At 34.0% G+C, this 26,700-nt stretch overlaps 5 protein-coding genes across 9 annotated transcripts; 2 read left to right on the top strand and 3 right to left on the bottom strand.

The window, feature by feature from the left end:
• Positions 1-3,929: 3,929 nt before the first annotated feature.
• Positions 3,930-7,787, bottom strand: LOC105630848 (WD repeat-containing protein ATCSA-1). Of its 2 annotated transcripts, XM_089726454.1 has the most exons (9): positions 7,505-7,787; positions 7,170-7,430; positions 6,876-7,035; positions 6,471-6,649; positions 5,943-6,132; positions 5,216-5,370; positions 5,021-5,110; positions 4,335-4,406; positions 3,930-4,191 (listed from the first exon to the last, which is right to left on the bottom strand). In XM_089726454.1, exons 1-9 carry the CDS (start codon positions 7,652-7,654, stop codon positions 4,150-4,152), a joined length of 1,299 nt encoding a protein of 432 aa, XP_089582580.1. In that variant the 5' UTR covers positions 7,655-7,787; the 3' UTR covers positions 3,930-4,149. The 2 variants fall into 2 exon arrangements, with proteins under 2 accessions (XP_089582580.1, XP_089582581.1); XM_089726455.1 differs by lacking the exon at positions 5,021-5,110.
• A 3,239-nt stretch (positions 7,788-11,026) lies between these two features.
• NPGR1 (no pollen germination related 1) lies at positions 11,027-15,341 on the top strand. Of its 4 annotated transcripts, none has more exons than XM_037637659.2 (7): positions 11,028-11,182; positions 11,359-11,487; positions 11,774-12,039; positions 12,168-12,426; positions 12,742-13,973; positions 14,401-14,548; positions 14,663-15,341. In XM_037637659.2, the coding sequence occupies exons 3-7, from the start codon at positions 11,845-11,847 to the stop codon at positions 14,971-14,973; spliced, it is 2,145 nt and encodes a 714-aa protein (XP_037493587.1). In that variant the 5' UTR covers positions 11,028-11,182; positions 11,359-11,487; positions 11,774-11,844; the 3' UTR covers positions 14,974-15,341. The 4 variants fall into 4 exon arrangements, with proteins under 4 accessions (XP_037493589.1, XP_037493587.1, XP_037493588.1 ...); XM_037637660.2 differs by having other exon boundaries at positions 11,359-11,476; XM_037637661.2 differs by lacking the exon at positions 11,359-11,487 and having other exon boundaries at positions 11,027-11,182.
• A 355-nt stretch (positions 15,342-15,696) lies between these two features.
• On the bottom strand, positions 15,697-19,349 carry LOC105630845 (putative metal-nicotianamine transporter YSL7). The gene is made up of 6 exons (XM_012212827.4): positions 18,022-19,349; positions 17,774-17,934; positions 17,600-17,697; positions 17,370-17,507; positions 17,050-17,239; positions 15,697-16,952 (listed from the first exon to the last, which is right to left on the bottom strand). Exons 1-6 carry the CDS (start codon positions 18,443-18,445, stop codon positions 15,843-15,845), a joined length of 2,121 nt encoding a protein of 706 aa, XP_012068217.1. The 5' UTR covers positions 18,446-19,349; the 3' UTR covers positions 15,697-15,842.
• A 542-nt stretch (positions 19,350-19,891) lies between these two features.
• On the bottom strand, positions 19,892-22,041 carry LOC105630844 (uncharacterized). The gene is made up of 4 exons (XM_012212826.4): positions 21,849-22,041; positions 21,012-21,117; positions 20,668-20,719; positions 19,892-20,114 (listed from the first exon to the last, which is right to left on the bottom strand). Exons 1-3 carry the CDS (start codon positions 21,962-21,964, stop codon positions 20,699-20,701), a joined length of 243 nt encoding a protein of 80 aa, XP_012068216.1. The 5' UTR covers positions 21,965-22,041; the 3' UTR covers positions 19,892-20,114; positions 20,668-20,698.
• A 156-nt stretch (positions 22,042-22,197) lies between these two features.
• Positions 22,198-26,325, top strand: ZCW7. The gene is made up of 5 exons (XM_012212825.4): positions 22,198-22,800; positions 22,878-23,019; positions 24,700-24,859; positions 25,373-25,570; positions 25,937-26,325. Exons 1-5 carry the CDS (start codon positions 22,287-22,289, stop codon positions 25,940-25,942), a joined length of 1,020 nt encoding a protein of 339 aa, XP_012068215.1. The 5' UTR covers positions 22,198-22,286; the 3' UTR covers positions 25,943-26,325.
• The last annotated feature ends 375 nt before the right edge of the window (positions 26,326-26,700 follow it).

A 26,700-nucleotide genomic window follows, 5' to 3' on the forward strand; every position in this document is an offset into this window, starting at 1 on the left:
CTCGGTGGTGATCTAACTTGACGCAACCACATGGTCAAGTATTTTGAATTAACTGCAGTTAAGACAACATTGGTAAGCTTTGATTGTTTTTGTTTTTTTTAACTCTAATACATATCACTTTATTGAAATATGTCACTTTTGGCCAAATTGCATGTGAGATGTTCCATTATGTCGATGGAAGTGAAATTTTTCTTTCTAGCCGTGATATATTATTCGAAGAGAACCATCTTTCGGGGAGTTTTTCAAAATTTTTGGTGGGACTCAAATGACTCATGAGTGATAAACTATGCAGATTTGTAACTAGCTGTAGGTTATTTGGTAGTTTTTGTAATTTTTTTCCTCGTCAAGGGCAGAGGTAAGAAATGGCATAAATTATCATTGCCTTTGAGTTGATTGAGCACTTAAAAAAAAAAAAAAATCGTTAAAAAGAAGATATGATTTTTCCAGAGAGAAGCATATAGGTAAGGCTTTCTCTATGCAATGTGAAGGGAGAGTGACGGTATTCGACAAAATGAGTTAATAAAATTAACTGTAGTTATTTTATAATCTCGATAGTCAACTTAGTTTATACTTAGTAAAGTAACTATAGTTACTACAGTAAATAATATAGTTAATTATAGTTAATTAAACTAATTAACTATAATTAGTTAATGTGTTAGATAGTTTATGTACTTAGTTTATGTACTTTAATATGTACTTTAATAAGTGCTTATATTTTAGATAGTATATGACTAATTAGTTAGATAACTATACTTAATTAGCAATAGTGGAGTTAATTATAATTAATTAGTTAAGTATACAATATTATAGTTAACTAGTCAACTATAGTTATTTAGTAATTTTAGGTAGTCTTCTTAATCATGGAGACCTAATTAGTAGTTTGCTTAGTTTATGAGCTTAGTTAATTTGCAATGTTAGAGGGTCTATATGTACTTAATACCTATTATTATAGGTAATAATAGTTGATTAGAAACATCAGATAGTCTACTCGGGAGTTTATGAGCTTAATAAGTCAACTATAGTTACTAATTTTAGATAGTCTTCTTAAACGTAGAGACTTAGATTAGTACAATTAATATTTATATAATATTTTTTCACTTTTATATACCAAAAAAATACATATTCAAAAATTAATTGAAAAACTTTTAATAGCTATTCGAAATCATATGTATTTGATGGTATAATTTTTCTGAATTTGTTTTTCATATTTTGCATGATGTTATTTTTTTTTTCCTTGTTTACTAGATAAATGTCGAATGTTATTTCCTTGCATGATGTTATTTATCGCCTAAACCGCAAAATCGAACCAAGTCAAATTAAACTGCTGCTAAAGAGATTTTTGTTTTAATTTAATAATGAGATTTTTAATTTATTATTTTATCAATACTTTGATTCTTTCCTCAATATCAAATTTAAAGAAAATTGTCTATTTTCATTGTCGGTTTTGAGAAATTGATTTGTAAAATATTAAGTTTTTATTATAATTCAACAAACTATTAAGTTTTAAAATTATGATTCCATTGACACTTTAATCTCTCCCTTTTAAATTATAAAGTTTTTATGATGACTTCAATGTTTTTTTTTTCTTTTCATGGTATCATGTTGACGGCAATATGTATATTATATTTAAATATAAGAATAGGGGAGTTTTTTGCTCTTGATAAATATATATATCTATATTATATATAAATATGGAAATAGGGAAATAATAAGATCTCATCTCAGCGCATTTAATAAAATCTGGAATATTTTAGTCTAATTAGAAAATTATATTTTATTAATTGATTAGATAAAATTTATAAAAATTATTTTTTAAATAAATATATATAAATAATTTTTATATTATTGAATTAATTTGTAATTGTTAAAAGATTTATATATCTATTGCAATAAATAGATGATTAAGTATTTTTAATTTTTTAAATATTTTTCTCTTATATTTTAAATCTCTTTGACTTGAAAGAAAATAGTATTTGTGCATTTAAAAAAAAAAAAGAACTTTATTTCTGTTTTAAGTTTACCTTTTAGGGTGTTAAGAATTTATTATGTGCATACTTTTTTTTTCTAATGTACTTTTCTTATTTCGTTTCTTTCTTACCTAGCAAAAAAAAAAAATGATTTACTTTTATTTTTATTTTTCACTATAGTATTATATAAATATTGATTTGGAGTTGAGGATAGAGGCTGAAGATTGAGTCATGATTTGATTTTTTTTTCTTGGTATTAAAAATCTTTTTTTATAAATTAAGGATTGAAATATTAGATCTAGAAATTGGATTGAACTTTTTATTTTCAAACAATTTCATTATATAAAATAGAATTAAGTACGTAAAAGTACCATTATATATAAGTAGTTTGGACAACAAATTTCAATACAAATTAATCAATTTGTATTTATTTTAATTTAAATAAAAAATTTATGCTTTAATATTATATAGATAAAAAAAAATTAAGAGTAAAAAAAATGAGTGCGTGGTTGTAAAAAAGATTAGTATCCTAAGAATGAACCAGCATTTTGTTTTGTCTAAATCAAAATTATATTAGGTAATATTAGGCAGAATTGGACTTTCATACTAGATAGAAATACTAGGTTAATTTCAACAATTTCTTTGTCATCAACCTTATTCTTATTGTGATTGTTATTGTTATCGTAGTCAGTTAAAAATCTACTAGATTTTGAGGTCTTCAGTACTTTGCAAGATTGTGTAGGTTTTTTTTTTTCAAGAGAATACATCCGAAAAGAGAACAATGATAAGAACATGAACAGTAATATTTAAGAGCTGTAAAATTCATAAAAAAAATATTGAAAGCCATTATTTTTAAAGTCTTTATAAATATAACAAGAAAGAACATTAAAAGTTATTGTGTTTGAAGGTCATAGGACTTACAAATTAAAGAGAATATCAAGAGTTACTAAGAGCAATCTGCATAAAAACTATAAAAATCATAAGAGGATATCAAAAGTTATTTTTTGTTTAAAAGCTATAAAGGTTAAAATTAGAGAATAATTTTTAAAGAGGTATTACGTTTAATAATATCCAGAAATCAGAGAGGTAAGGCAGTTTTCTACAAGTTCTTCAATTTTTCCTATCCAAGTTAATACCAAATGCTCAAATTTTAGAGTCTTACTCTTTAGATAGAGTCGCACTCTTCAAGCTAATAATGTGTATGTTATTTTTTCTGAAGAGAAACAAAATAGATTTGAAAAGAGAGAACAATAGTAAGGGCATATAAACATCAATATTCAAGAGTTCAAAAACTCGTAAAAAAAAAAAATACTAGCCATTATTTTTTTTAAAAGTCTAAATTTTAAAGTTATAAAATTCACAAATCACAGTAAGAGAGAAAACTAAAAAATTAGAATTAAAGAGCTATTATGTTTAAAATCATAAAAACTATAAGAGAATATTGAGAGCCATTGGCTAGAAAAGCGATAAATTAGAGAGTAATTTTTAAAGAACTATTATGTTTCCAATATACATAAATCAGAAGTTATATGGATTTAGCAAATTGAATGGTTAGATCATCTTATAACTGCATTCTTGTTAATTTAAAATGTAAGTTTTTATTCCTATAATGATTTAGATAAATGTGTAAATACTGTGAGGTTCTCAAATTTATTTCTTTTATTTTTATATAAATTTTTTTAAAAAACTAATTAAATAAAAAAATAAAAAATTACACAGATTAAAAAATTAAATTACGAATCCAATTGGTTTTATTCATTTTAATAGTTTATTATCTGTTTTTAACAAAATTTTTATTCAATGCTCGGTTTATGGGTTTAATCGATTAAGGCATAACTATAAATAATAAACATTGCTTGAAATTTAAGACTGCGGTCCGCGGAGGGTTATTTTGTGAACGGTGAATTATTTCATTAACTAATTTACTGAAATGATTTGAACAAATAAATTAATAACTGCCAATACCAAATGTAAATTCACAATTTTATTAAAAGAAAGTAAATTACAGAATCAGTATGAGGAAAAACCTTTTATATTACAGTTGACAGAGGTAAAAACCACAATCTATTGTTGAAGGCAATATAAGTTGACCCAAAATAAAGAATAGTCAGCCGGCACGTACATGTAGGTTACAGCGTGCGAAAACACAAATATGTGGCAGACAAAGATGTAGCCGCTGATATTAATCGCTCCAGTTATCCCGATCCTCAGCTGGCCCTGTTTCCTGCATCCGTGTTAAAAACTTAATAAGAAACCAACCATCTGCAGCTACTAATGGTTAAAATCTGTTTACTGGAGACACATGCAATTAAAATGGATGGACAAGAATAAAAAATTTTAAAAATTGAATGAATAAAGAGGTTCTACCATCTCATTAGAAATCAATCTGGATGGAGACCAGACTAGAATTTGGTTATCATTGCCACCTGTGTACATTTCCTGTCACAGAATAAATCAGTCAAATAGTCACAACTTGCAACAATATATACATGATTAGTGAATCTTTATGGTGAGGAAACAGTGATGTAGATGCTTTTTTTATGGAAAAAAAAAAAAAAAGTTTCAAGTAAAAAACTGCAGAACAACCTTAAATCAAGTTATATTTCTTCTTCCCCTGATGAAGCGGGCCTAATAACAGCACAAGCTTCTCTTTGCATTTGCATGAACACTACTCGGGTCTTAGGAAAGAAATCTATAACTACAGAAGAATAAATCATGATTTTGAGTTCTGATCTAATATTTCTGATCTAATAACCTTAAATCAAGTTATATTTCTTCTTCCCCTGATGAAGCGGGCCTAATAACAGCACAAGCTTCTCTTTGCATTTGCATGAACACTACTCGGGTCTTAGGAAAGAAATCTATAACTACAGAAGAATAAATCATGATTTTGAGTTCTGATCTAATATTCACAAATTGTACTGGATAAGGGGATTCAGAACCTAAACTGTTTGATAAAACCTAATTGACATTGTAGCAAAGATGTTGCTTTCTCCAGTTTATAAGAAATACAATTAGAATTGTGAATCAAGTTAATGGGAAAAGGATTTAACCTGATCTTGTGAGTTGAACCAGCAACAGTTCACTTCCTCATAATGACCACGAAAAGTCATGAAAGTCCTACCCGACCAAACATCAAATGCCTAAAGAACAAAAAGTAACAACTAATGTTCCAATACAACTGTACCTTTGTTCCGTTTTCAATAAAAATTATACGCACAGAAAATAAAGGCAGAAATGACATCTACCTTCACAGTTGTCATGCATGGGACAAAAACAAGGGATGAATCTTGTGTTGTGGCCAATTGAAGTGGCTTGGTGGTTTGTAGTCGAGCAGTTTCGAAGTTCACAAGTGTATTGCAGCCAGATTCAATATCCCATAATCTCATTCTTGAATCAGATCCTGAAATCCAAGTATAGAGATAAAGTCAAATAATAAATAGAGAAAAAAAAGTTGCTCTTACAGGTGAAGTTCTTAACATTCATGAAATATGAGAGGAAGGAATAACAACTCGTTCAGGCCAATAAAGAAAATGGAAACCTTAATTAATTAACTTCTAATCTAAGCTCTACTAGTAAAGCTCTTGAGCAAATCTCTTCCAATATTTTATTCCCAGTGCAACAATGTTTAGATAGCTGCCTACTGCTTTATCCCAATGAGACACTATGTGCACCTTCTTCAACTAACATTTAATCAGAACATAACTGCAACACTGCCACAGCCTGTGACTATCCTTTTGAACAACTTCTGTAATATCAATGAATAACCCAATTGAGTATTTGAGTTAAAGCAGCAGATCGAAGAATGGGTTCAGGAGGACTTTTATCAATCTGCAAAAGGACCATTAACAATTTAACTAAATGCCACTTTAACCTTAGACTCATTATGCATGTCTCGGTACCACATGTATCATCTCAAATTTTATAGAATGAATTAGTCTCAAAATAATTTTAAGGTAATGAAAACAACTAAACCTGCACTTAGAATATACATTCCATCTTCAGTCATTTTTAGACCAGTAACAGCACCAAAATGGGCAGCACCACTGTCCAGCATAGATGACATCCCTGGATGTAATCTGCGCCTGACAGGTCCCTTGACTGGAGTTCGACCAAGAGGTGACTTCCTCATTTCATTCCCACTAGCTGATTTCTTTTGTGCTGCCTGTGATTTTGAAGACAAATTTTGAGCCACAGATAAGGCCTTAAAATTGAAACCTGAATATTATTAATAGATGAAAAAGGACTCTCGAACTGTGCCAGCAGAATAATGTGTAACTGAATGCTGAGGCAAAGTGACTATAAAAAATAGACAGAAGAAATTATTAAACTAACTTTGAACAAATTTTAATAGATGACCAGCTCATAATGACATACGAATTTGAGTGCACACTGAGGAACAACTCTGCATGACAGGCATGTGTGTGTATGTATATATATATATATATATATATATATATATATATATATAGAGAGAGAGAGAGAGAGAGAGAGAGACTGGACCTTATTTGTGATGGAGCGTGAAAGAATTGGTGGGCGTCTCCCAAGCTGAGACTCAGTCTGATTTAAAACACGAAAACACCCAGCACGTCTGATATCCCAAAACCGTATGGCACCATCAAATCCTCCAGTAACCAAAATCCACTCACTTGAAGTTGACCATTCCACTGACATAACACTAGCTGTCATCAAGGAAATAGCACAATGTCCCTTTATCATCCCCCTGATGGAAGTTAACTCATAAAACAGAGTTTAGAATAAGACTATTGTATTGCTCATATTACACATTGAAGGTGGAAACCCAAACCAAACAGCAACCTAAACCAATGTTCCAATCTATGAGCCAGGACACTAATCTAAACTGTAAAGTTTCTACCTTTTCAAGTTATTAATTGCAAACTAGCTTACCACGGTGACCAGAAAGTGTATGTGCAAATGCACCGGAAGCAATATCACAAAGTCGAACTTGAACATCTTCAGTTCCTGCAGCTATCAACATATGAGAAGTTGCCAACGGAGACATTGCAGTTCTATAAACTCTTCCAGGCATTTTAAAATGCATCACCACCTTCCAGACATACAAAAAACAAACAAATAATTGTCAAAATAAATACCAAAGCAATAACTGTAATTCAAGCACAAAAAAAAAAAGACCACAAAGCAACGACCAGGAAAACCATCAAGGGAGTACATAGTAAATACCTGAGTGGAATTAGTGTCCCAAACTTTTATATAATGATCATAGGAACCCGTGACAAATAGCCCTGTATCCACAGGGTACCATATAGCTGAAGCAATGGAATATTTATGTCCGGCTTCATGACGCTTGTCAACAACAAATATTGACTTGTGCTTAGCAATAACACCTCCTCCTTCATAATCCGCAGCCCTTTGAATATCAAAAACAGCAGCTGATGCATCCGATGCACCGGATAATAAATAACGGCCCTCTGTCAAATCAACCTGATTTCATGATCAAAACATCGCCTATCGCTATTGATTAAGTAAAATTAATTTGAAAAACTTAATTTATGTACCTGAAGAGAGTTGACGGAGCCTCTATGAGGAGAGACGATGTCTTTGTAATTGGAGAGTTGAAGATTAGCGATCCGGTTGGACTTAACCCGGTTCGTGAAGGAAATAGGACGGGTTTTCCCCGCTTCTCTGTCTCTAATTTCCCTCCACATTTTCGAGGCATCTTTGGCCTCAAGAAGAGGATGCGATATGATGCGACTGAGATCAATTCAAAATAGCTCCGTCTTCTTCAGCTTCTGCTTCAGCTTGATTTTTGTTTCTTGCTACTGGAAATTACGGATGAAATTGCAACGATGAGACGATATTATTACAAACATCGGACCGACTTTGAGGCCTGGGCCACTGTCAAAGATTGGGCCTCCGTTGATCTTGATGTTGGCCCAAAACAATTTCAATTGCTACTCGCATTTGGTTGGGAGGCAAGAGCTTTAGCCGTTATAGTCTGTTTGGATTACAATTTAGGGAGGAAAGAAAATATGGAAGGAAAATAAAGAGGAAAAATATATAAGAATTTTTTTTCTTTTGATGTTTGGATATTTGAGAGGGAAATAAGGAAGGAAAATGATTTTATGAATAGTAAAATTATGAATTTATTCTTTTTTTTTTCAATAAAGTACAATAAATAGGGGTAAAATTATAATTTGATCATTTTCCTCCAACTTTCCTTTTAAAATGAAGAGAAAATGAAACGTGGTCCCATGATTTATTTTTCCTCTATAGTCTTATTTTTGAAATTCAAATGGGTAAAATCACAATGTTAATAAATGTGATTATAGTTTGAAACTAATAAGTTTAATTCTCGCGACCAACAGTTCTGATCATAAAACTAAGAATTGAGATCGATCCAAATTAAACCGATTGATTTTAGTTAGTTCTATTTTTTTTTTCCTCAATTTTAATGTACAGAATCCAATTCCTATTGATTTTGACTCCAAATTTTTATTTTAAAAATTAATTTGGTTTGAAACTAATTGATTTTTAACTTTTTTTTTTTCCCTTCTCAAGCTGATAAATCAGAAATTAGAATAAGAATCATCCATGATTAGACAGAATGTCAATGCCTCAATGATAATGCTTTGTACGTGTCTTGTGGGGCTAAGAAGGAAGTTGGATGTACAAGTCAAACATTAATAATAGTATTAAAGGGGTATTAACCTAAAAAATGATGTATGGCAAGAAATTGGCAAATGAAGGTGACATAACTTGGTGGGTGGGTGGGTGGGTTGGGACGTACTCAATCAAAGGCAAAGAGCTGTAAAGAGCGCGTACAGCACCAAAAGGGTTTGTCAGACTCAGGCATGAAAAATACAGAAGAGGACAATAAAAGATTTCAGAAAACACTAGTGCCTCTGCTTCTGCCTTTTCTGTATTAGTGTATTGGAATCTTAATGTGAAAGGAAAGCACGTGACCTGCTTGTTCTTTTGTGGACTCAACATCTTTAATTACATGTATGTATAATTGCCTCAACTTACTTACCTCATAATTTCAATTACCCGAAGCTTATCATTAGAAAAAGTGCTTAGCACGTGCAGAAAAAAAGTATTTTTATTTGTCAGAAAAACACAACACATCCTAGATTTTTGCTCCCTAGGAAGCCACTTCTTCAATTTATTTATATCATGTTATTAAGGTAATAATTTTTACATATTTTTAATTATATTATAATTATGTAATTGATTTGATTTTATTCAATGGTTTAAGCTAAGCTAAAGTGTTCAGTAAGTTTAATTTTTAAAATTGATGATTAAAGTATTTAATAGATCAAAATAAAAATTAATAGTGTCAGTTTTTTTTTTATGAAAAGTTCATACGCGAAATTATATACTTTATTCATTTTGTTAAATTTGAAAGTTTTAATTTTTTTTCATCTAGATGATATTTTAGAAAATCAAAATAGTATTAATTATTTTATTCTAATATTACTCTTATTTAAATTTTTATACCATCTCTATTTCATAATACTTGACATGTTTAAAATTTTAAATTTCTTAAGAAAGTCATTAAATTTGTCTAAGTTATATTAAATTATTAAATAAATTAACTATATTACCTCTAATTTAATACTAAGAAAATCATTAAATTGAAATAATAATTATCGATCATATGCAAAGTGTATCTATAAAAAAAATATTTATTACTTCTTAAACCACAAATGTGACAACTATTTTAAAACAAGCTATTTTTTCAGATGTTACAAGTAGTATGAAATGAGGTTAGTATTAATTAAAAGATAATTCAGACAATTATAAATTTATAACATGTATTAGAACTCCACCAATCACGTTGCATAAAATATGGATCTTTGGTTTTCCGCATCAATTCTTCTCGAGCAACAAGGACGTTTGGGTGTTTTTTGAAATTAAATCCCAAAAGGTCATCTCCAAATTATGCTTTCTTTATGCACAATTGTTTATCAAATTAAAATATTTAATTTAATAAATATAATTTTATAAATTAAATTATTTAAATAGATTAAAATAAATAAAAAAAAGTGTCAACTTGTTAATTTTTTCCGAATCTGTCACGGAAGACCCATCTCGACAAATCAATGCAAACTACCATTATTACTGATGATAACTTGTAAAAATTATAATGCAATGCAATGCAATTATAGAGAATTTTTTATTAGATAAATTCTACTTAGTCAATCCTTGCCAAGGATGACATGTGCTTTATGAAAGTAATAATTTTATATTTATCAGTTGAAGAAAATCAAATAAAAAGCAGTACAAGTGAGTGAGTCAGCCAAAGCACAAAAGAGACTCAGATTCCATCCAAAAATGTCCTTACTTTTTGTTGATATCTATTTTGAATTCAAAAATTTCCTTCAATTTTAGTTTTTAATTTTCAAAAATAAAGGATGATTTATAAATTTAAGAATGAAGTTTTTAATTATTTATTTTAAATTACAGAAATTTTGTGAATGAGAGAAATATCGAAACAGCCTGTAGTAGCAGTTTTGTTAGAAAATTATAATTAATTATTCGTGAGTGATGGAACTGAGTGGTTGAACAACGGATGTAAATGGATGTAAAGAATTCGATCTTTATAGTAAATATTCATTGAAAATGCTTTAACTTTTAATCCAACGGAGCCAGCACAAGCAGGATTCAATCCTTAAACTGGAAATATCTGTCTAGTTGCTGTTTTCATATAAATTTAAATTACTTGAAGAAAAATAAATAAAAAAAACAGCTGAAGAAAAAAAAAACTTCTCACATTCACAGCTGTAAGTAATTGACAAATGACTGTAAATTTTCTTCCTTGTTTGTTAGTTTTGGATTCTGGTAAACTAAATTTCAAAAGGAAACAGTGTAGCAGAGTAGCCTTCTCTCTCTTCGACAACCCAAGGGCATTTTTGGGATTTAAACATCACCATTCAAGATTCAAACCAAAAACAGAATCTATGAGCACCTGTATCCCTGCTGCAACCAACCAGGTGTAGTATAGGTCATTTGGCCCATACCCACACATGGACAAAACTCACTGTATGGTAGAGTCAGTTATATAAAACGAAAGGCTCAAGCCAGTAACACACTAACACCTGTCCAATTTTATTTCTTTTGATATCAATAAAAAAATACACATACCAGGAAAGAGAAGCTTCTTCGGAGGAGTAGCTTTCAAGGATTTAAAAATGGATGCTGCTAAATTATGTCTCTGGCTTCTGTGATTTTTGGTTAGTCCAATGCTTTGTTCTCTTGTTTGTCTCGCCCTTTCCATCTCCTGCAAGTATTTGTTTTATTCGTTTTATATAAATTTTGTCTCCTTCTTACTAGTCTCTTTTAAAACTTCCTCTTTGTCCCTCCGGTTTTTTATTTGTTCTCTTTAAACTTCTCTGTGTTTTTTTTTTAGTTGAAGTGCCCTGGATTTTGGGTTCTGTTTGTTAACAAGACTCCGTTGTTTGCTACGGATCACTGCCATTGTTATATGCCGATTTAGAACGGCATTTTAACGGCTCCTTTTCCAAATGGTATGGCGAAAGTAAGTTCTGTATCTGGTCGTCATAAGAAGTCGATTTATCTGCATAACTGCTAGAATTTGAAACCCTTTATGTAGCTGTAGTCTTTTTTTTTTTTTTTTTTTTTTTTGAGACTATATTATCATTCATTAAAAATGGAATTGTTAATGTGTTATGCGGTGCCTTTTACGGTTGCAATAACGAATTCAATTGACTACAACCTGTTGATCTTATTTAGACCAGCTTAAATGTGTTTTGTCGTCTGTAAATCAGTTGGTTTCTGAGGAAAACCATTTTCATTTGTACTAGATGAAAATTCAAGGTTCGTAGGGAATTAAACCAAAAGAAATCCAAATTTCTGCTGGTGTGTTTTGGACAAGATGTTGTGTGCTTGCTCAGGTGAGCAATTTAAGTTTGAAGAGCCACCGCAGTCGCCGGAGTCACTCGCCACTAGGGATTTCTCGGCAAGCGGTCTCTCATCTAGGACTACTGGAGACTGGGATTCTAAACTCGAGGATATTCAAGTGGATGAAGCCGAATCCACTCTCAAAGAAGCTCTCTCATTGAATTATGAGGTGGGTTGATATCATTTTTTTTGTAACTTTACCAATTGAACCGTCGGGTTGATTAATTGCCTCTTTTTTCTATTATATCTTATTAGTTAGTGGTCTGACTTAATTATTTTTGCCTTAACGAGTTATAGGAGGCTAGAGCACTGCTGGGGAGGCTTGAATACCAGAGAGGGAACTTTGAAGCTGCCCTTCAGGTATTCCAGGGTATTGACTCGAGAAGCTTAACCCCTAAAATGATTAAGGCCATTGCTGAAAGAACTCGGCAGAGAAAGCCACGTGCCAAAGGTGATATTACACCTCCCAGTATCATGTCCATGCATTCAGTGAGTCTACTACTTGAAGCAATCTTACTTAAAGCAAAATCACTTGAGGAACTCGGGCATTATAGAGGTATAATAATTTTTCTCTCCTTCTAGCTAAGATAGGCATTATGTCATATTGAAGTATATTAAGGTCCTAAATAACTCTTTGAATTGCATTAATTTTTCCGAATATATCCTTGTTCTTTCTGTGAATAACATGACCGAAAAATTATACAATTTAGTTATTCAATTTGTTCTGATTGTTTTTAAATAAAATATACTTTAGTTTGTACCTTGAATAATTGGTAAGCCTATAATGAGATTGCACTTCTTTTGTATTGAGTAAGTTTCTGTATTAAAAATTAATGACCAAAGGGTTCTGATATTCATTTCTATTCGTTAGAGGCTGCAACGGAGTGCACTATTATTTTAGACATAGTTGAATCAGCACTACCTAATGGTATGCCTGAAGGCATTGGTGAAGACTGCAAATTGGAGGAAATGTTTCACAAAGCATTGGAGTTGCTACCCATTCTGTGGATAAAAGCAGGCTTGCTTGATGAAGCCATAACTGCATATCGCCGGGCCCTAATCAAGCCATGGAATCTAGGTCCACATAGATTGGCTAGAGTACAAAAAGACTTGGCTTCCATTTTACTTTTCGGTGCTGTTGAAGCAAAACTTCCCTCTCATTTACAAGCATGGGGTCCATGGTCCCCCAGCAGTAGTACAGAGGAAGCAATCCTTTTGTTGTTGGTTCTCATGAATAAGGTGGCTTATGGAGAAATCCAGTGGGATGAAGAAATCATGAGTCATCTGACCTATGCCCTCTCAATTATTGGGCAGTATGAGTTATTGGCAGAGCATGTGGAGCAGACTCTTCCAGGTGTCTACAACCGAGCTGAGAGGTGGTACTTTCTTGCTCTCTGTTATAATGCTGCAGGCCAGAATGAAGCAGCTTTGAACCTTTTAAAGAAAGTTTCTGGGTTTTCAGAATCAAAGCACAAACCTCATATCCCTTCCTATCTATTGGGTGCAAAACTGTGTTCTGAAGATCCCAAGCATGCTCAGGAAGGCATTAATTTTGCCCGTAAACTGATTAATTTGGAAAATAATCCAAATCAACATTTCATGGTTGAAGCCCATAAATTCCTCGGTGTTTGCTATGGCAATGCCGCAAGAATTTGCTTATCTGATTCTGAAAGAATTAACCTTCAGAAAGAGTCTTTGGACTCTCTAAACCATGCTGCGGTCAATAGGCAGGAGGATCCAGAAGTTATGTATAGCCTTGCACTTGAAAACACACTGCAAAGGAATCTAGATGCCGCTTTTGACAATGCTATTCTGTATACTGAAACCATGGCTGGTAACTCAGTGAAAGGTTGGAAACTACTAGCTCTTATAGTTTCTGCCCAGCATCGTTTCAAGGATGCTGAAATAGTTGTTGAATTTGCTTTGGATGAGGCTGGGAGAATGGATCAGTTTGAACTTCTTAGATTGAAGGCTGTACTTCAAATCGCGCAGGAGCAGCCTAAGGAGGCAATAGAAACATATAGAATATTGCTGTCTCTTATTCAAGCACAAAGAGATCTTAATGCCAAGAACCCTGATCATGGACATATGTTTGAGTCTGAGGTGAGTATTCATTAAGTGTGCTATTGCTATTATCTTTAATGTTTATGTATAGCTGTGTGATTAGCTTTAAACATGAGTTTGTTACAGATAAGAAATATAAATGTCTCAACCAATGGCTGTTATCATCATTCTTGGTTAAGCATCTCATGACATATGTTTGAGTATAACTCCATGGTTGAAAGAGTTGTCTGAAATTGTAATGATTTATACATACAGATACCTGCACTTTTTTTTATGTAAAAACAGCTAACAAATAATAGTGAGCGAACATATATATATATATATATTAATTTAATCCTTCATAAACTGATCTTCGTGTTCAATGATGCATTATTGTGACATACCTTGACAGGCACTTGTGAACATGTTCCAATCAGCATTTGATTGTGAGGACAGCATTTTTGAAAAAATTTTCCTCTCTTTGCAGGCACTAGCAGAAAGAAAATTAGAATTGACAGTGTGGCAAGATTTGGCCGCCATTTATACAAAACTTGGTTCTTGGTCCAATGCCAAAATTTGTGTGGAGAAAGCCAAATTAATGGATTTTCATTGTCCCAGAAGTTGGCATACCACAGGTGGGAATGCTGTCTTTATATGGTTTATGTGCCTGCTCAATAGATTTATTGCTTTTCCCATAAGAAAAGTCATAACAACAATTTTCTTGATCAAACCCTTAATTCTTTTTGCAGGATTGTATTTTGAAGCACAGTCACTATACAAAGAAGCACTTGTTTCTTTCTCAGTTGCACTGTCAATAGAACCAGACTATGTTCCAAGTATAGTCTCAACTGCAGGAGTATTAATGAAGCTCGGAAGCCAGTCATTTCCAATTGCAAGAAGCTTTTTAATGAATGCATTGCGCTTAGACCCCACAAATCATGAGGCATGGATGAATCTTGGTTTAATCTCGAAAATGGAAGGAGCTCTACAACAAGCTGCAGACTTTTTCCAAGCTGCATATGAGCTCAGGCTTTCGGCTCCCGTACAAAGCTTAGAATGAAAATGGTTTTGCAATTATTTTTAGGCAGTAAATCTCCTAAAACACGAATCTCCACGAAATGTGTTTTTTCTTTAATCATCAAAATGGCCATTGAGTTCAACTGTTAGTATCAACAAGAAAAAGGAGTAGCGAAGGCTGGACATTGTTTGCTTATTTCCACTCGCCATCTCAGCGATAGATTCCCTTGATTAATTAAGTTGTATAGCAACCTTTCTGTAGGGTTGAGTTCCTCTGTTGATATCAAAATCGTTTGAGATTTGTTCTGTATTTTTCATTGCAATGGAATATTGCATTCCAATATAATATCTACAAACAATATATTCCGTTTTTTTACTTAAAAAATAAAAATAATATATTATCTTCTTCTCTTCTGTGGTACAGATGGTAAATTTTGAGAATTTTAAATCTTTCCTCTGGCCTGTTAAGTAAAGCGTCGCATTTTAATTTTTAACCCTCGATCAACTTACCCACATACAGCACGTACCATTAAACTCGTGCACAAATTGCACGACAGGTCGTTCTAGGACGGCTAAAATCGTTGAATTGTCACTCGCGACGAGCAGCTCTTCACGCAGTCGTCTTTAAAAAACCAGTACCTTAGGAAAAAAAAAAAAAAAAAAAACCAGTGCTTTCTCAATTCTTAAACATGTGCGTCAATTGGACTACTGGTCGTTCACAGACAGTGAGACAGCTGAAAACATTGATTGGAAATTTGTGTATCGATTTACAGGCTTCAAGCTAAGCACCATTCAATTTTCATTAAAATGCTCCATATACAACATTAAGAGAACGGAAAACAAGAAGGAAATGTGCAACATACAGAGAAAAGTTGTTTTACAAGTATATTTTTATATACTAAACCTCATTTACTAAAGTCCTAAGAACTTATCAATCCTATTATTTGTTGATCTGGAGAAAAACCTCATACAAATAGGAGCTTTAACCCCTGCAAGGGCCAAGATTGAACTAGGCAAAACCCAAATTCCATCTCCACAAATTAAACCAGAGGCTACTGCTGGTCCAAAAGCATCTGCCTTGGCCTTGTTAATCTTTTCCCAAATAAACAAAATCAAACTGCCAACACACATATCAATGGCAAAATATGGTCCTAAATAAAATGGTATAGCCATTGCCATTGGAAGTGGAATAAACCTTCCCCATTTCTTACCCAAGAAATCCTTAATTATGTTTATCAGAATTGCAGCAGCAAAAAAGCAGTAACAGAGCAAAAGACAATTCTTCGGTAGAGATGAAAACCCGTCTACGCCTAGAATAGCCATTCCACGGTACACAACAGCGTTGGGGACTGGATAGGTACTATGAGGTAGACCCAGGTCATGAAAGGCCTTGTCAAATAGCCAAAAGACAGAAGGAGAAATTACACAACCCATAGCAGTGCCAATCACTTGACTTACAAACATAGACCTAGGTGAAGCCAGGGTTAGGTACCCAGTCTTGAAATCTTGCATTAGATCAGAAGCTGTGGACACAATGTTCATCATAACACCACAAGCTGCTAAGCCTGCTAAAACTCCACCGTGGGAGGCTCCAGCCCACGCTCCAATGGTGAAAATAGCAAGTTGACCGTAAGTGGATGCAAGGGACCAGTCTGTTAGTCCACATCCATATGCATTACAGAAAGCCAAGGTTGGTGCAAATACATAGATGACTATAACGTAGTACCATTTGAGCTGGGTAAATATGTGTGGGAGAACAGCTGCAGATATAGCAGCAATTGTTACATAACCCGTTATGGCAAACCATGTTGGAATTTGATCTTTGAGAAAGAGTTGGGTTCGCCGCTGGTCATCGTAAGAGAGTTTTTGCAACTTTAGAGGTGGACTATCTGCAACTGGAAGATCTGTTGGTCTGTTTCTTTTGGGATAGAATTGAAAATACAAGCTTGCTAGAGTTTGGCTTAACACCTTGCAGAAGTTGTATAGACCATCACCAAGAATCAACGCAATAGCAATAAACACCTGAAAAAGAAAGAAAGAAAGAAAGAAAGAAAGAAAAACTTAAATCTCAAATGAATTTCATGAAGCAAGCAATATGTAGTGGTTATCAAAAACTCACCTTGTAACCCTGAAGGCCACTTAAGCTTTTTGGGCTTAGATCCGCAGGAAACCAATCACCTTTCCTACTATCAATTAGAGGCCACATTAGACCCCAAGAAAGAATTCCTCCAAGTAGCACTGATATGTTTATGACATATGGGCAAATCATTCCAACTCCCACGTAGGTTGCTGAGAAATCAAAGTAAAACCTGTAGAGGGATTCATTAATGACATTGAAGCATATTTAATTTAATCAAATTTTTAGGAGTTAGGTATATTAATGTCAAGATAATTATACAGTTCTTGAACAGAAAAAACAAAAAAGAACAACAGATATACATGTTTTCTTTAGCTTTGAGTCCAAATGTAGGGAAGTTGGAAAATCCACAGTAGTCGTCTTCGGCTTTGAAGAACCACTGAAAGAAAGCCCACAAGAAGCTGAAGGAGAAGAACTTGCCCAGCTCTCGTACTTGTTTTCTACAATAATACAAGAACTGGTAAGATAAATCTAAAATTTTCAGGTGACTATACAATTAATTAAAACAAGGAGACACTCCAAAATGACTTACTTAGCCAGTTTGGCTCCTTCAGGGGTGTGGAAGCTATTGATGAGATAAGCAGTTGCAGTACCACTTGGGTAGGTCAACTTGAAATCTATGATCATAATCTGAAACCAATGAAATTATATAAGAGACATAAATAAAATGAGTCAAATCTTCTGAAATAGAGTGAATATGATTTACCTTTCGCAAAGGCACTACAGAGAAGAGGCCAAGAAAGCTAACAACAAAGAGAAACCCAATCATCCATCCTAATTTTGGGTCTTTGATATCTGTTCCATTATCTTCTGTTGATTGTTGTGCAACAATCCCACTCATTCCAAATAGATAACTCCCAAAACCCCCTATTCATTAGCAACAAATATTCAAAATACAGTTTCTTATTTTCATGTGATAATCCAAATTAGAAAGATAAAGCAAAAGAGTAATACCACTGAAGGCGATGCCAGAGGAGGCGACAACACATGTTTGAATGACAGTATTCTCTTGCCTTGTAAAAGGCTGCTTCAGGAGACCAGATGTCTCAAGAATCTTTGTCCAAGTTCTCACAAAGAAGAATCCCAAGAGACCAGCAGAGACATTGAGTGAAGGTATAATCCCTGTTGTAAGGTTGAGCTTCATAACTATAAAACTGAATAATATACTTAAAACAAAGCTCACCCCAAAAGCCCTCCACGTTAGTTGCTCCCTCCATGATGGCACTCGTTGGCTCTCAAATATCTGCTCTACTGATAACTGTCCTTGTTTTTCTACTTCTTCTTCTGATGGTTTCTCGTATCTCTCGCTATTAGGCTCTGCTTGTTCCATATTTAAATTATACTCCACTTCACCTGCTCTCACATTATCATTATTCATTTCTCTCTTTCTTAGAGAAAATATTGATCCTTCTGTTTCCTGGGAATCTTGGAATGTGAATCTTTTGAGAGTGGCTGGATAAGATTTATGAGGCTCACACCAATGACTAAGGAAGTTTCTATCACTAATCACATCAAAGTGGAAGAATGACGGTATGGAGACGAACTAATGATCCAAATGGAAACGTAGCTGGCCCGTCACGTCCAAGACGCTAGAGGTTGGAGATTTCTTTTTCATCTAAAACATAGGCAAGTTGTCTCATTCGTTAAGTACTAATTCTGAAGTTGCTAAACCTGAAGATAGTTCTAGTGAATAAAATAAAAAGTAAAATCACTTTCAAGGGTTATAATAAATGACGATTTGCCTAGTCCAGCTGCTGTGGTGTATAGGTTTGTTAAGGATATTGTGGAAGCTAAGTCTGATTTGCATAGTCCGACGGATGGTGTTCGAGCTTGGTGTAATATTGGTTGGAACACGCCGGCAGCAGGCTGTTTCAAACTGAATAGTGACGGTTCCTTCTCCATGCAGTCACGTCGGGCGTCAGCTGGTGGTTTGATTCGGGATAACTCTGGTACTTGTGTCAGAAAGTTTGCTTGCAATTTGGGGAGCTGTTCTATTTTGATGGCTGAGTTGTGGGGTCTTCTTTTGGGTCTCCAATTGGCTGGGACACTGATATCAGGAAGTTGGTGGCGGAAGTGGACGATTCCCATGCTTGTTTCCTCATCTCTCAAGCTCAGGCCCCTCCTTCCCATTTCGCAAAACTGGTTCTTAGTATTAAGGAGTTGTTGGCTAGGGACTGGCAGGTTCAGGTTTTACATGTTTATCGTGAGGCTTGTGCGGATTGGATGGCTCATCATGCTTCCACATTAAGCATTGGTAACCATATTTGGGACAGGCCTCCTCAAGGCATTCTTAGCATGCTTCTTCATGATATTTGTGGGGTATCTTACCCTACGAACATCCTGATGTAATCTTATGCTCTTTCTCTTTTCAATCCAAACAAAAAAAAAAAAAAAAAAAAGAAGATTTACCCAACTATTTTCTTTTAACATTTTCATCCTCTTTATTTCTTTTATTTCATTTTCCCCTTTGTAGGTATCACCAGATAAACAGATACCACTTTTGTTAGTAATATTAATGCTGCATCCTAACTCCTCTATTCTTTTTCTTTTAAAAGCTCAGTCTTCGCAATATTTTGATTAATAATGTTAAAAAAAAAAAAAAAAAAAAAGAAAGTAAACAACTGACTTTGTTTCTCCCATTGCTGAAAAGGTGATTTTCTTGGGTTCAAAGCCAATAATTTTCATTTTTTCCAATTTTTATCCTCTAATTGATATCTAATGTAAGCTTATTTCCATGTTTTCGGGTTAGCCAGATACCAGAATTTCAATTTTTAACTAGCACGTACTGCATTGATGCCCTAGCATCTTCTCTCCTCACAATGGGTTGCAATGTCAAATTCCTCATATATTGATTTTGTGACATGTTATGAAATCATACAAGCGCTAGGAGAAAAACAAACATTTTAGAATCTTCCTTTATACAAGGTTCGACCATTCCACATTTTTTCTGTCCTCTGACATATTTACAGCTTTCATGGAGCAAGACATTGACAATTTGCTTTCAAGATGAGAGAAACTGGTAGGGAAGACATTGGCATCGTTGAATCCTATCACAGTTCACAAATACAGCAAGACAGGAAAGACAGATTACAAGTTAGTTTCCTGAACCATATAGAGTAATATTCATTCTGTAGTGTAACTAATTAAAATAATTGTTAGGAAATTATATGCATCAAGAATTTTAAGGAACTGGACATTCTAAAATAACTTTCTTGATTAAGGATTTTCTTTGACATGAAGTGGAAAGCAAAAATCATAATAAGAGTTAGTGCTAAAATCTAATACCTTGTACATGGAGCATCTCCTAATAATTGTCATAATAAAATGTCTTAAACGAAGACTTATAAATGAATAATGCATGCCACACAAAACAGAACTACATTAATTTATAAGAACAGGCTTCAAGTTATCCATAAGGAAGTCGGTCTAAGCCCTGAGCCAGGATCTGATTTTCGCCAGTCAACTCTCTTTAGAGAAATCAAATTACACAGCTTTCCTTGACTCAGACTCAGTCTATTCAGTTGTGGCACATAGTCTCCAGTTGAAGATATCATGCAATATTCAGAAAAACAGTTCTTTAATTCTGTAAGATAGACTTACAATAGAACCTGCAGTTGCGCGGTCAACAAGCTTAACCTCCACCCATCTGCCACTGCATAACACACCAACCAACAAGAGTCAAATTTTCAGGTTCTCTCTAACAAAAATAGCAGGCTAAGAACCCAAATAAAGTTTCCACATCAATGGCCAGTATGACATTTGGCCAGACGGTACGAGATACATTATAAAGTAGGTATCATTATAGTCCTCCATCAAAGAGATTGAATCCAGTCAAAATATTTCAAAATTTAGATGCAGTTACACCAGAAATACATTTATCAGTACCAAGAAGCTGGTTTTATTTTCCTCTCAGTTTGGGGGGTTATTGAGGGAAAAAAAAGGACCTTTAGAACTGGTTCGCCTTTATTAGAATTTGCAGATTGTTTTGCCATCCCTTGCAATTGTGCACGTGCCGCTCTGCCTGCAGCAGATTTTTCAAATTCCTCTTGCCTGCGAATAAAATCACAATACTTAGGAAACTGATCCAAGGGCATCCAAATTGCTCTTTGATATCTCAATTCCTAGTAAGAATGCCATTACGATATTGTCAAAAGGCGCTTTATCTCCCTGGAGTCTGGATCAAATATTTAACTGCTAACTACATGTGTCAACTATCATGGATGCAATGCCCTAAAATAAACAGGTATAAAGTATGGATATCCTTTGCACGAAGTAACTGACTCAATTCCACCAAAATTAGCACTCAAATCTTCTGATCACAATAATATAAAGTTACAAGATTGGCTGAATCTGAATCTTAGCTATCGCAACATGACAATAACATTGCTATTATGTTTTCTCCCATGTCAAAATCATACAAGGCAAATCCATATCTTTACCAAAATTTACCAGACAATTAAATAAAGCTAGTTCAGTATGAAAACCCCAGGAACATTTTCGATCATCAAACAAACAACTATTTCAATAAATTTGTAAAATTCACTGTTCATTGAAAGGATCAAGAATGGTGTTAAGTACAAATAAATAAAAAGACGGCTGGAAAATAGAATTGTATTTCAGAATATCCTGGATACTGAACTACAAGAAATAAAACGAAAAACAAAGAATCCATCTTTTTCTTTCGAAATGTACTAAATCGATGCTTTCGGGATTAGACTTGAAAAAAAGATTATGAACTATCAACTAAGAAGATTAATTGAAATAACCAGAGGAAACGTTACCGTTTCTGTGCGGCTTCGGCCGCTTTGGCACGAGCTTCCGCAGAAGCCAATCTGTCCTCTTCCCGTCTCTGTTGTTTACTGCCTCCGTCGAAGCAAGCGAAGCAGGATAGCCCCATCGCTCCTCAATCTGTTCCCTCTCTGTTTTCACGGTTAAATTTTGACTCGGTTGTACTTATGTTAAGGTTTGAGAGGCAATTTACAGATGGATTGTGCCTTAATGGATATTAACAGTTTAATACGTGTTATCCAATGCCACGTCATAAACACGGGATCGTCTTTCCTTATTATTATTTTTGAAATTTATTAAACGACATCGTTTGCTAGTCGACGCTCCACAAATGCTAAAGGCGCACGTCCGGTCCTCTGAAAAAGAAATGAAGCTAAAAATTTTGAGAGCTACAGAAATCGAAAACGGAAAGAGAAACACAGAGTGAAGCTATGACTATTCGACCGTTAGACTCGCTCCCGCCAACGGAAACCCTAGAAATTGAGAACGGTCTGTCTCTAGTCCCCCGCGTGAAGCTGAATCTCACAATCTACCCTTCACTCTCTTCTTCTGCCACTAAGCCAATCGACGAGTGGAAGTTAAAGCATGCGCTCATGGACTTCCTAAAGAATTCACTCTCCATTTCCATCACCGTTCCTGAAGAGGATCTAGTAATCAAACGGTATAAAGACCTCAAGAAACGAAAACGCGATGATTCAGTGGCTCATGGTACTCTCTGTATTCGGGACCTAGGGTTCCTCAATAGTGAAAAAGAGAAAATTCAAGATTTGAAGTTTATGGAGAAAAAGTTTCTTGAATGGAGAAAGTATATTGTTGAAAAAATGGATGGGATAGAGCTCAACCTTGAAGGATATAAATACAAACTCAGTGTTGCTATACCGGAGTCTGATGACTTTGAGGGAATGAAGAAAGCTTGGGAGGAGTTTTACGCTTTTGGAAATCGAGGTTTGTAAACTTGTTTTTGAACTGTGAATTCTGTGTTTTATTGTCTTCTAAGTGATTGTTTTGTGTTGGTTTGTCAGGGCATTCTAGAGGAGGGAGGAAAGAGCCGGACACGATTATAGTGAGAGGAGTTCCTTCCCGGTGGTTTGCTGAGCCTAGAGTGTCTTCGAAGCCTTCGATGTTAGTTACACATACCATTTTTTCATCATTTGGGAAGATAAGGTAATTGCTTTTATCAGTATCTTCTGCTGTGATGATATTATGATTTACATTAAGTCATTAAGATTAATATTTTCTCTGGTGTGTTTAATGTAAAGTTTTTAGTGACTCAATTACGTCTGGTTTACTGAATGACCTTCCGAACAATGCTATCTACCAGCAATGTGGAGCATTATTGTCAAAAGCCCTGGGCGCCCTTGAGGCAACAAGGTCCTCCGTTGCCCAAGGTGCTAGGCGCCACTCAAGGGATTCGCCTGAGTGATGTGAGGATTAAAAATTATAGATTAGTCAAAATTTAGAATTCTCTATTGGTCCAAAAGGCGTTAGATAATTTAAAATTCTAGATGTATTGTTAAAGAAATCAGAAGTTCAAAACTATATCATGCATTTAGAATTTTTCTTCTTCATGCTGAGTTCTGCTGTGTCTTTTTCATATAGCAGAAATCCTACGTGCTTTCCTTTTCTTTTTATTAGATTGTATTCACCTAATTCTTTGATTGATTGTCAAGTTTCCCAATTTGAAGCAACTTTTTTTTCGCATTTGTTAACTTATTTTTAATGGTTAGATTAGATTTTGATCTTTTTATTTAATGGCTGTCAAAATTTCTAATTTTCAGCCTTTTTTTTCCGTGTTTGTGTTAAATTTTGACCTAATTATTAAATGGATGTCAAACTTTCTATAATCCAGCTGCTTTTAGATTTTTTCTTTCATCCATATTTATATTTCTATTAAATGTTAACCTAAGATTTTAATATCTATATGGAAAATTGCAATTTCTATTTGAGGCACTTGCCTGGACCTTGCTGCGCCTTGGTGCGTAGGCAATGCCTATTTAATATCATGTCGCCTGAAGGTATGCCAGCCTATCCCTCGGCTTGCCTCGCCTCGACTTAGCACCTAGGCGAATGCCTGGTGACAACACTGGTTTCGGAGTTTACTTCGTTGACTTTGCTTTGTCAATGTTATAGAGAAGTGGATATTTGTAGCTTTGGATGCGTTTTAAATTTGGAAATTTGTGTTATATTACTTTTTCTTGGTTTATGAAGGACTTATATACTTTAGGACTCATTATTTTTAGAATTAAAATGGATTATCACAAGCATGTTAGGTGGTTAAATGCAAAACCAGTCTAGTCCATAGGAGTATTAAATATGTTGGTTAAAAGCAATTCATTAGAATTGCTATTTATTCTTCTCATTGATTTTGTAAGAAAAAGAATGGGGATTTATATGCTTAGATAAGAGCGAATAACAAAATTGGGTCTATGTATTAACTCAACTCAGGTTATGAAGTAATGAAGGATTTTATCTTCAAAAACTATTTGAAATTTGAAGGGGTACCTTATAAGAAATCAAATCATGTACAATGTTATAACCCTCAGCTTTTAGCATTTTGACCAAGTCAAAACTCTATTTATATTAATTGTAGTGTTTAGTAACTTTTACTAGTTTGGAGAAAGAGTAGCATTAGAATAGTTTGGAGAAAGAATGACATAAGGTTAGTTTATGATCGATGGCTGATGTCATAATTTTTAGCTATGAAAGCTATGAATATAAACTTATGGCATGTAACCATTGCCCATTTGCTGTGAATGAATATAATTGTTTTATTAGTTCTGCAATGTAGTGACAAAACCTGTCTTTACATTGTCATTGTTGGTTACTTTAACTTACATCCCATAGGAATCTTAACGTCACTGAGGATGATGACCATGGTAAGGATGTAGATGAGGATGCTGTGGACATAATTTCAGGACTCCACTGCAAAATTGTGGTTCAGTTTGAAAAACACAGAGACTTCTATAATGCTCTTAAAGTCCTATGCGGACGTTCATTGCAGAAGGTATGAACTTGATTTCTCTGTATGCTATTTTTATAATGTTGAATGAGTGTTGTGGCTTTTGAGAGAGAGAGAGAGAGAGAGAGAGAGAATAACCATATCTGTTTTATGTGTGTGGAACTGTGTATGTTTTGTATGGAAGCTTTTCTAGATGAGCATTGACATTTGAGTGTGACACATGCAAATATTTTGCAGCATGAGTTGCATATTCAATTTGTGTTTCATACATATGATGCCTTTCTGTGCCCTGTCCTTGAAATAAGTGTCCAATATTTGATCCTCTCTTCATAGACTTTCATTTGTTATCTTCTAGATCATGTTAATGATAACTGTTTTCAAGCTTCCCATCAAATTGAGTTGAATTGTTTCTGTTATGTGGCATGATGATATTAAAGGCACCATTTTAAATGAGCAACTTTGCTAGTTAGCTCAGTAAAAAATCAGGCATTGCATGCATGAGATTTCAATTGGTCAATGTTGTTGGTGATGAATGATATTGCTTTCTTTTTTGAGCAGCAAGGATCTCGATTGAAGGCTGATTATGAGGTCATCTGGGCCAAAGATAACTACTTCCGAGATTCAAATAATGAAGCAAAAGAAAGAAGTTACAGAATGCCAACAGTGGCAGGAGGACACTACCAAAATGAAGCCCCTAGACATGAACGATACACTCCTCGGTTCACTTCTGATGATACACGTCGGAAGAGATTCAAGGTTAGAAAACAAGATATTAAAAAAAAGTATATGATGCTCTAGATGCTTTCTTAGTTATTTACGCCTTTTCCTTAACAGTATAGATAGCTGCATTGGCTAAATGCTGAAATCAACTTGCATCAGATTTATGCATGATCATGGGTTCAAGGGTCTACCCTGCGGGGTTTGGGGCAAGGGTAATTGCCTTAGGCTCAAAACCTGCCCAACCTTAACCAAGCCTAGTCAGTACTTATTTCAATCGCTAGATGGATAATTTCATAGAGTTGGTCCCACCTTATTTTTGGCACGGGAATAGACACTTGGAGATCAACAGCTTATTAAAAATCTATCTCGGGCTGAAAACGTATTCTTTTTGTTGAAATGCAGGAATAGGAATTGCGATGAACTTGTAGAAAATTTTTTCTTCAGGTTGGACTTTAAGAACAAGAAGGAGCCAATTCTTCCTGCTTCCACAACCAACCAACCAACCAACCAACCGTGGAAGTTCTTTTTCCTTCTAGAATTAACCTGTAAAGAGCGACGCAAGAGCTGAGCCCATTATGCTGTACAATAGTTCACACATTGAAAATGACTCGATTTATTGTCCATTTAGCATTTTTTTTTTTTCAAAAGGGCTCAAAGCTGATAGCAATGGAAGCTTCTACAAGTTGTATTATATGATGAGGATGCACCAAGCTGTAAGGCATTCGATTGTTACATTGGTAATTATGTACACTTGTTGTTTCTTGGAAACTAATGATTTGTCTTTCCCTGAATTTCTGTTCATAGTTGCATTGGAAATTGTGAAGGCCCGAAAACTCACTCTTTAACTTCTAAGTCTGTCCGGCATTTGTTTTTCAAATCTTGACTAGGGATGTTCTTTTTCTTTGAAAAAGCAAACGTAGCATTGTGATTTACGAAGCATCTGAATATTTTTAAATCAAAAATATTTTATTTTTTCTTAACTTATTATTAAGGCCCCCTTTGGCTCCCGCTTTTAGCGTCAAGTCAAAATTTTATTTTTATTAATTATAATGTTTAATAATATAATTTTTATTATAGTTTTTAAACGTCGAGAGAACTTTTTACTATACGTTTAGCTTTTAACTAAAATTTTTTTGATAATCACATTTATTGTTCTTTTCCTCTGT

This window comes from Jatropha curcas, chromosome 9, assembly GCF_041381405.1.
Source record: "Jatropha curcas cultivar XTBG-Jc1 chromosome 9, XTBG_Jcur_1.0, whole genome shotgun sequence".
NCBI lineage: Eukaryota > Viridiplantae > Streptophyta > Magnoliopsida > Malpighiales > Euphorbiaceae > Jatropha > Jatropha curcas.

What these genes read in the sequence shown, in the direction of transcription:
- LOC105630845 (XM_012212827.4), bottom strand. Translation starts at nt 18,445, where the DNA reads ATGAATAATGATAATGTGAGAGCAGGTGAAGTGGAGTATAATTTAAAT. An exon ending in CTCTGGCATCGCCTTCAGTG is followed by an intron (nt 17,935 to 18,021) that starts GTATTACTCTTT and finishes GCTAATGAATAG; the next exon opens with GGGGTTTTGGGAGTTATCTA. An exon ending in GAAGGAGCCAAACTGGCTAA is followed by an intron (nt 17,508 to 17,599) that starts GTAAGTCATTTT and finishes GTATTATTGTAG; the next exon opens with AAAACAAGTACGAGAGCTGG.
- LOC105630844 (XM_012212826.4), bottom strand. Translation starts at nt 21,964, where the DNA reads ATGGGGCTATCCTGCTTCGCTTGCTTCGACGGAGGCAGTAAACAACAG. An exon ending in GCCGAAGCCGCACAGAAACG is followed by an intron (nt 21,118 to 21,848) that starts GTAACGTTTCCT and finishes TTTTATTCGCAG; the next exon opens with GCAAGAGGAATTTGAAAAAT. An exon ending in AAGGCGAACCAGTTCTAAAG is followed by an intron (nt 20,720 to 21,011) that starts GTCCTTTTTTTT and finishes TGTGTTATGCAG; the next exon opens with TGGCAGATGGGTGGAGGTTA.
- LOC105630848 (XM_089726454.1), bottom strand. Translation starts at nt 7,654, where the DNA reads ATGTGGAGGGAAATTAGAGACAGAGAAGCGGGGAAAACCCGTCCTATT. An exon ending in GGGACACTAATTCCACTCAG is followed by an intron (nt 7,036 to 7,169) that starts GTATTTACTATG and finishes TATGTCTGGAAG; the next exon opens with GTGGTGATGCATTTTAAAAT. An exon ending in GATTGATTTCTAATGAGATG is followed by an intron (nt 4,192 to 4,334) that starts GTAGAACCTCTT and finishes ACACGGATGCAG; the next exon opens with GAAACAGGGCCAGCTGAGGA.
- ZCW7 (XM_012212825.4), top strand. Translation starts at nt 22,287, where the DNA reads ATGACTATTCGACCGTTAGACTCGCTCCCGCCAACGGAAACCCTAGAA. An exon ending in TTACGCTTTTGGAAATCGAG is followed by an intron (nt 22,801 to 22,877) that starts GTTTGTAAACTT and finishes TTGGTTTGTCAG; the next exon opens with GGCATTCTAGAGGAGGGAGG. An exon ending in TCATCATTTGGGAAGATAAG is followed by an intron (nt 23,020 to 24,699) that starts GTAATTGCTTTT and finishes TACATCCCATAG; the next exon opens with GAATCTTAACGTCACTGAGG.
- NPGR1 (XM_037637661.2), top strand. Translation starts at nt 11,845, where the DNA reads ATGTTGTGTGCTTGCTCAGGTGAGCAATTTAAGTTTGAAGAGCCACCG. An exon ending in CTCTCTCATTGAATTATGAG is followed by an intron (nt 12,040 to 12,167) that starts GTGGGTTGATAT and finishes AACGAGTTATAG; the next exon opens with GAGGCTAGAGCACTGCTGGG. An exon ending in GGAACTCGGGCATTATAGAG is followed by an intron (nt 12,427 to 12,741) that starts GTATAATAATTT and finishes TCTATTCGTTAG; the next exon opens with AGGCTGCAACGGAGTGCACT.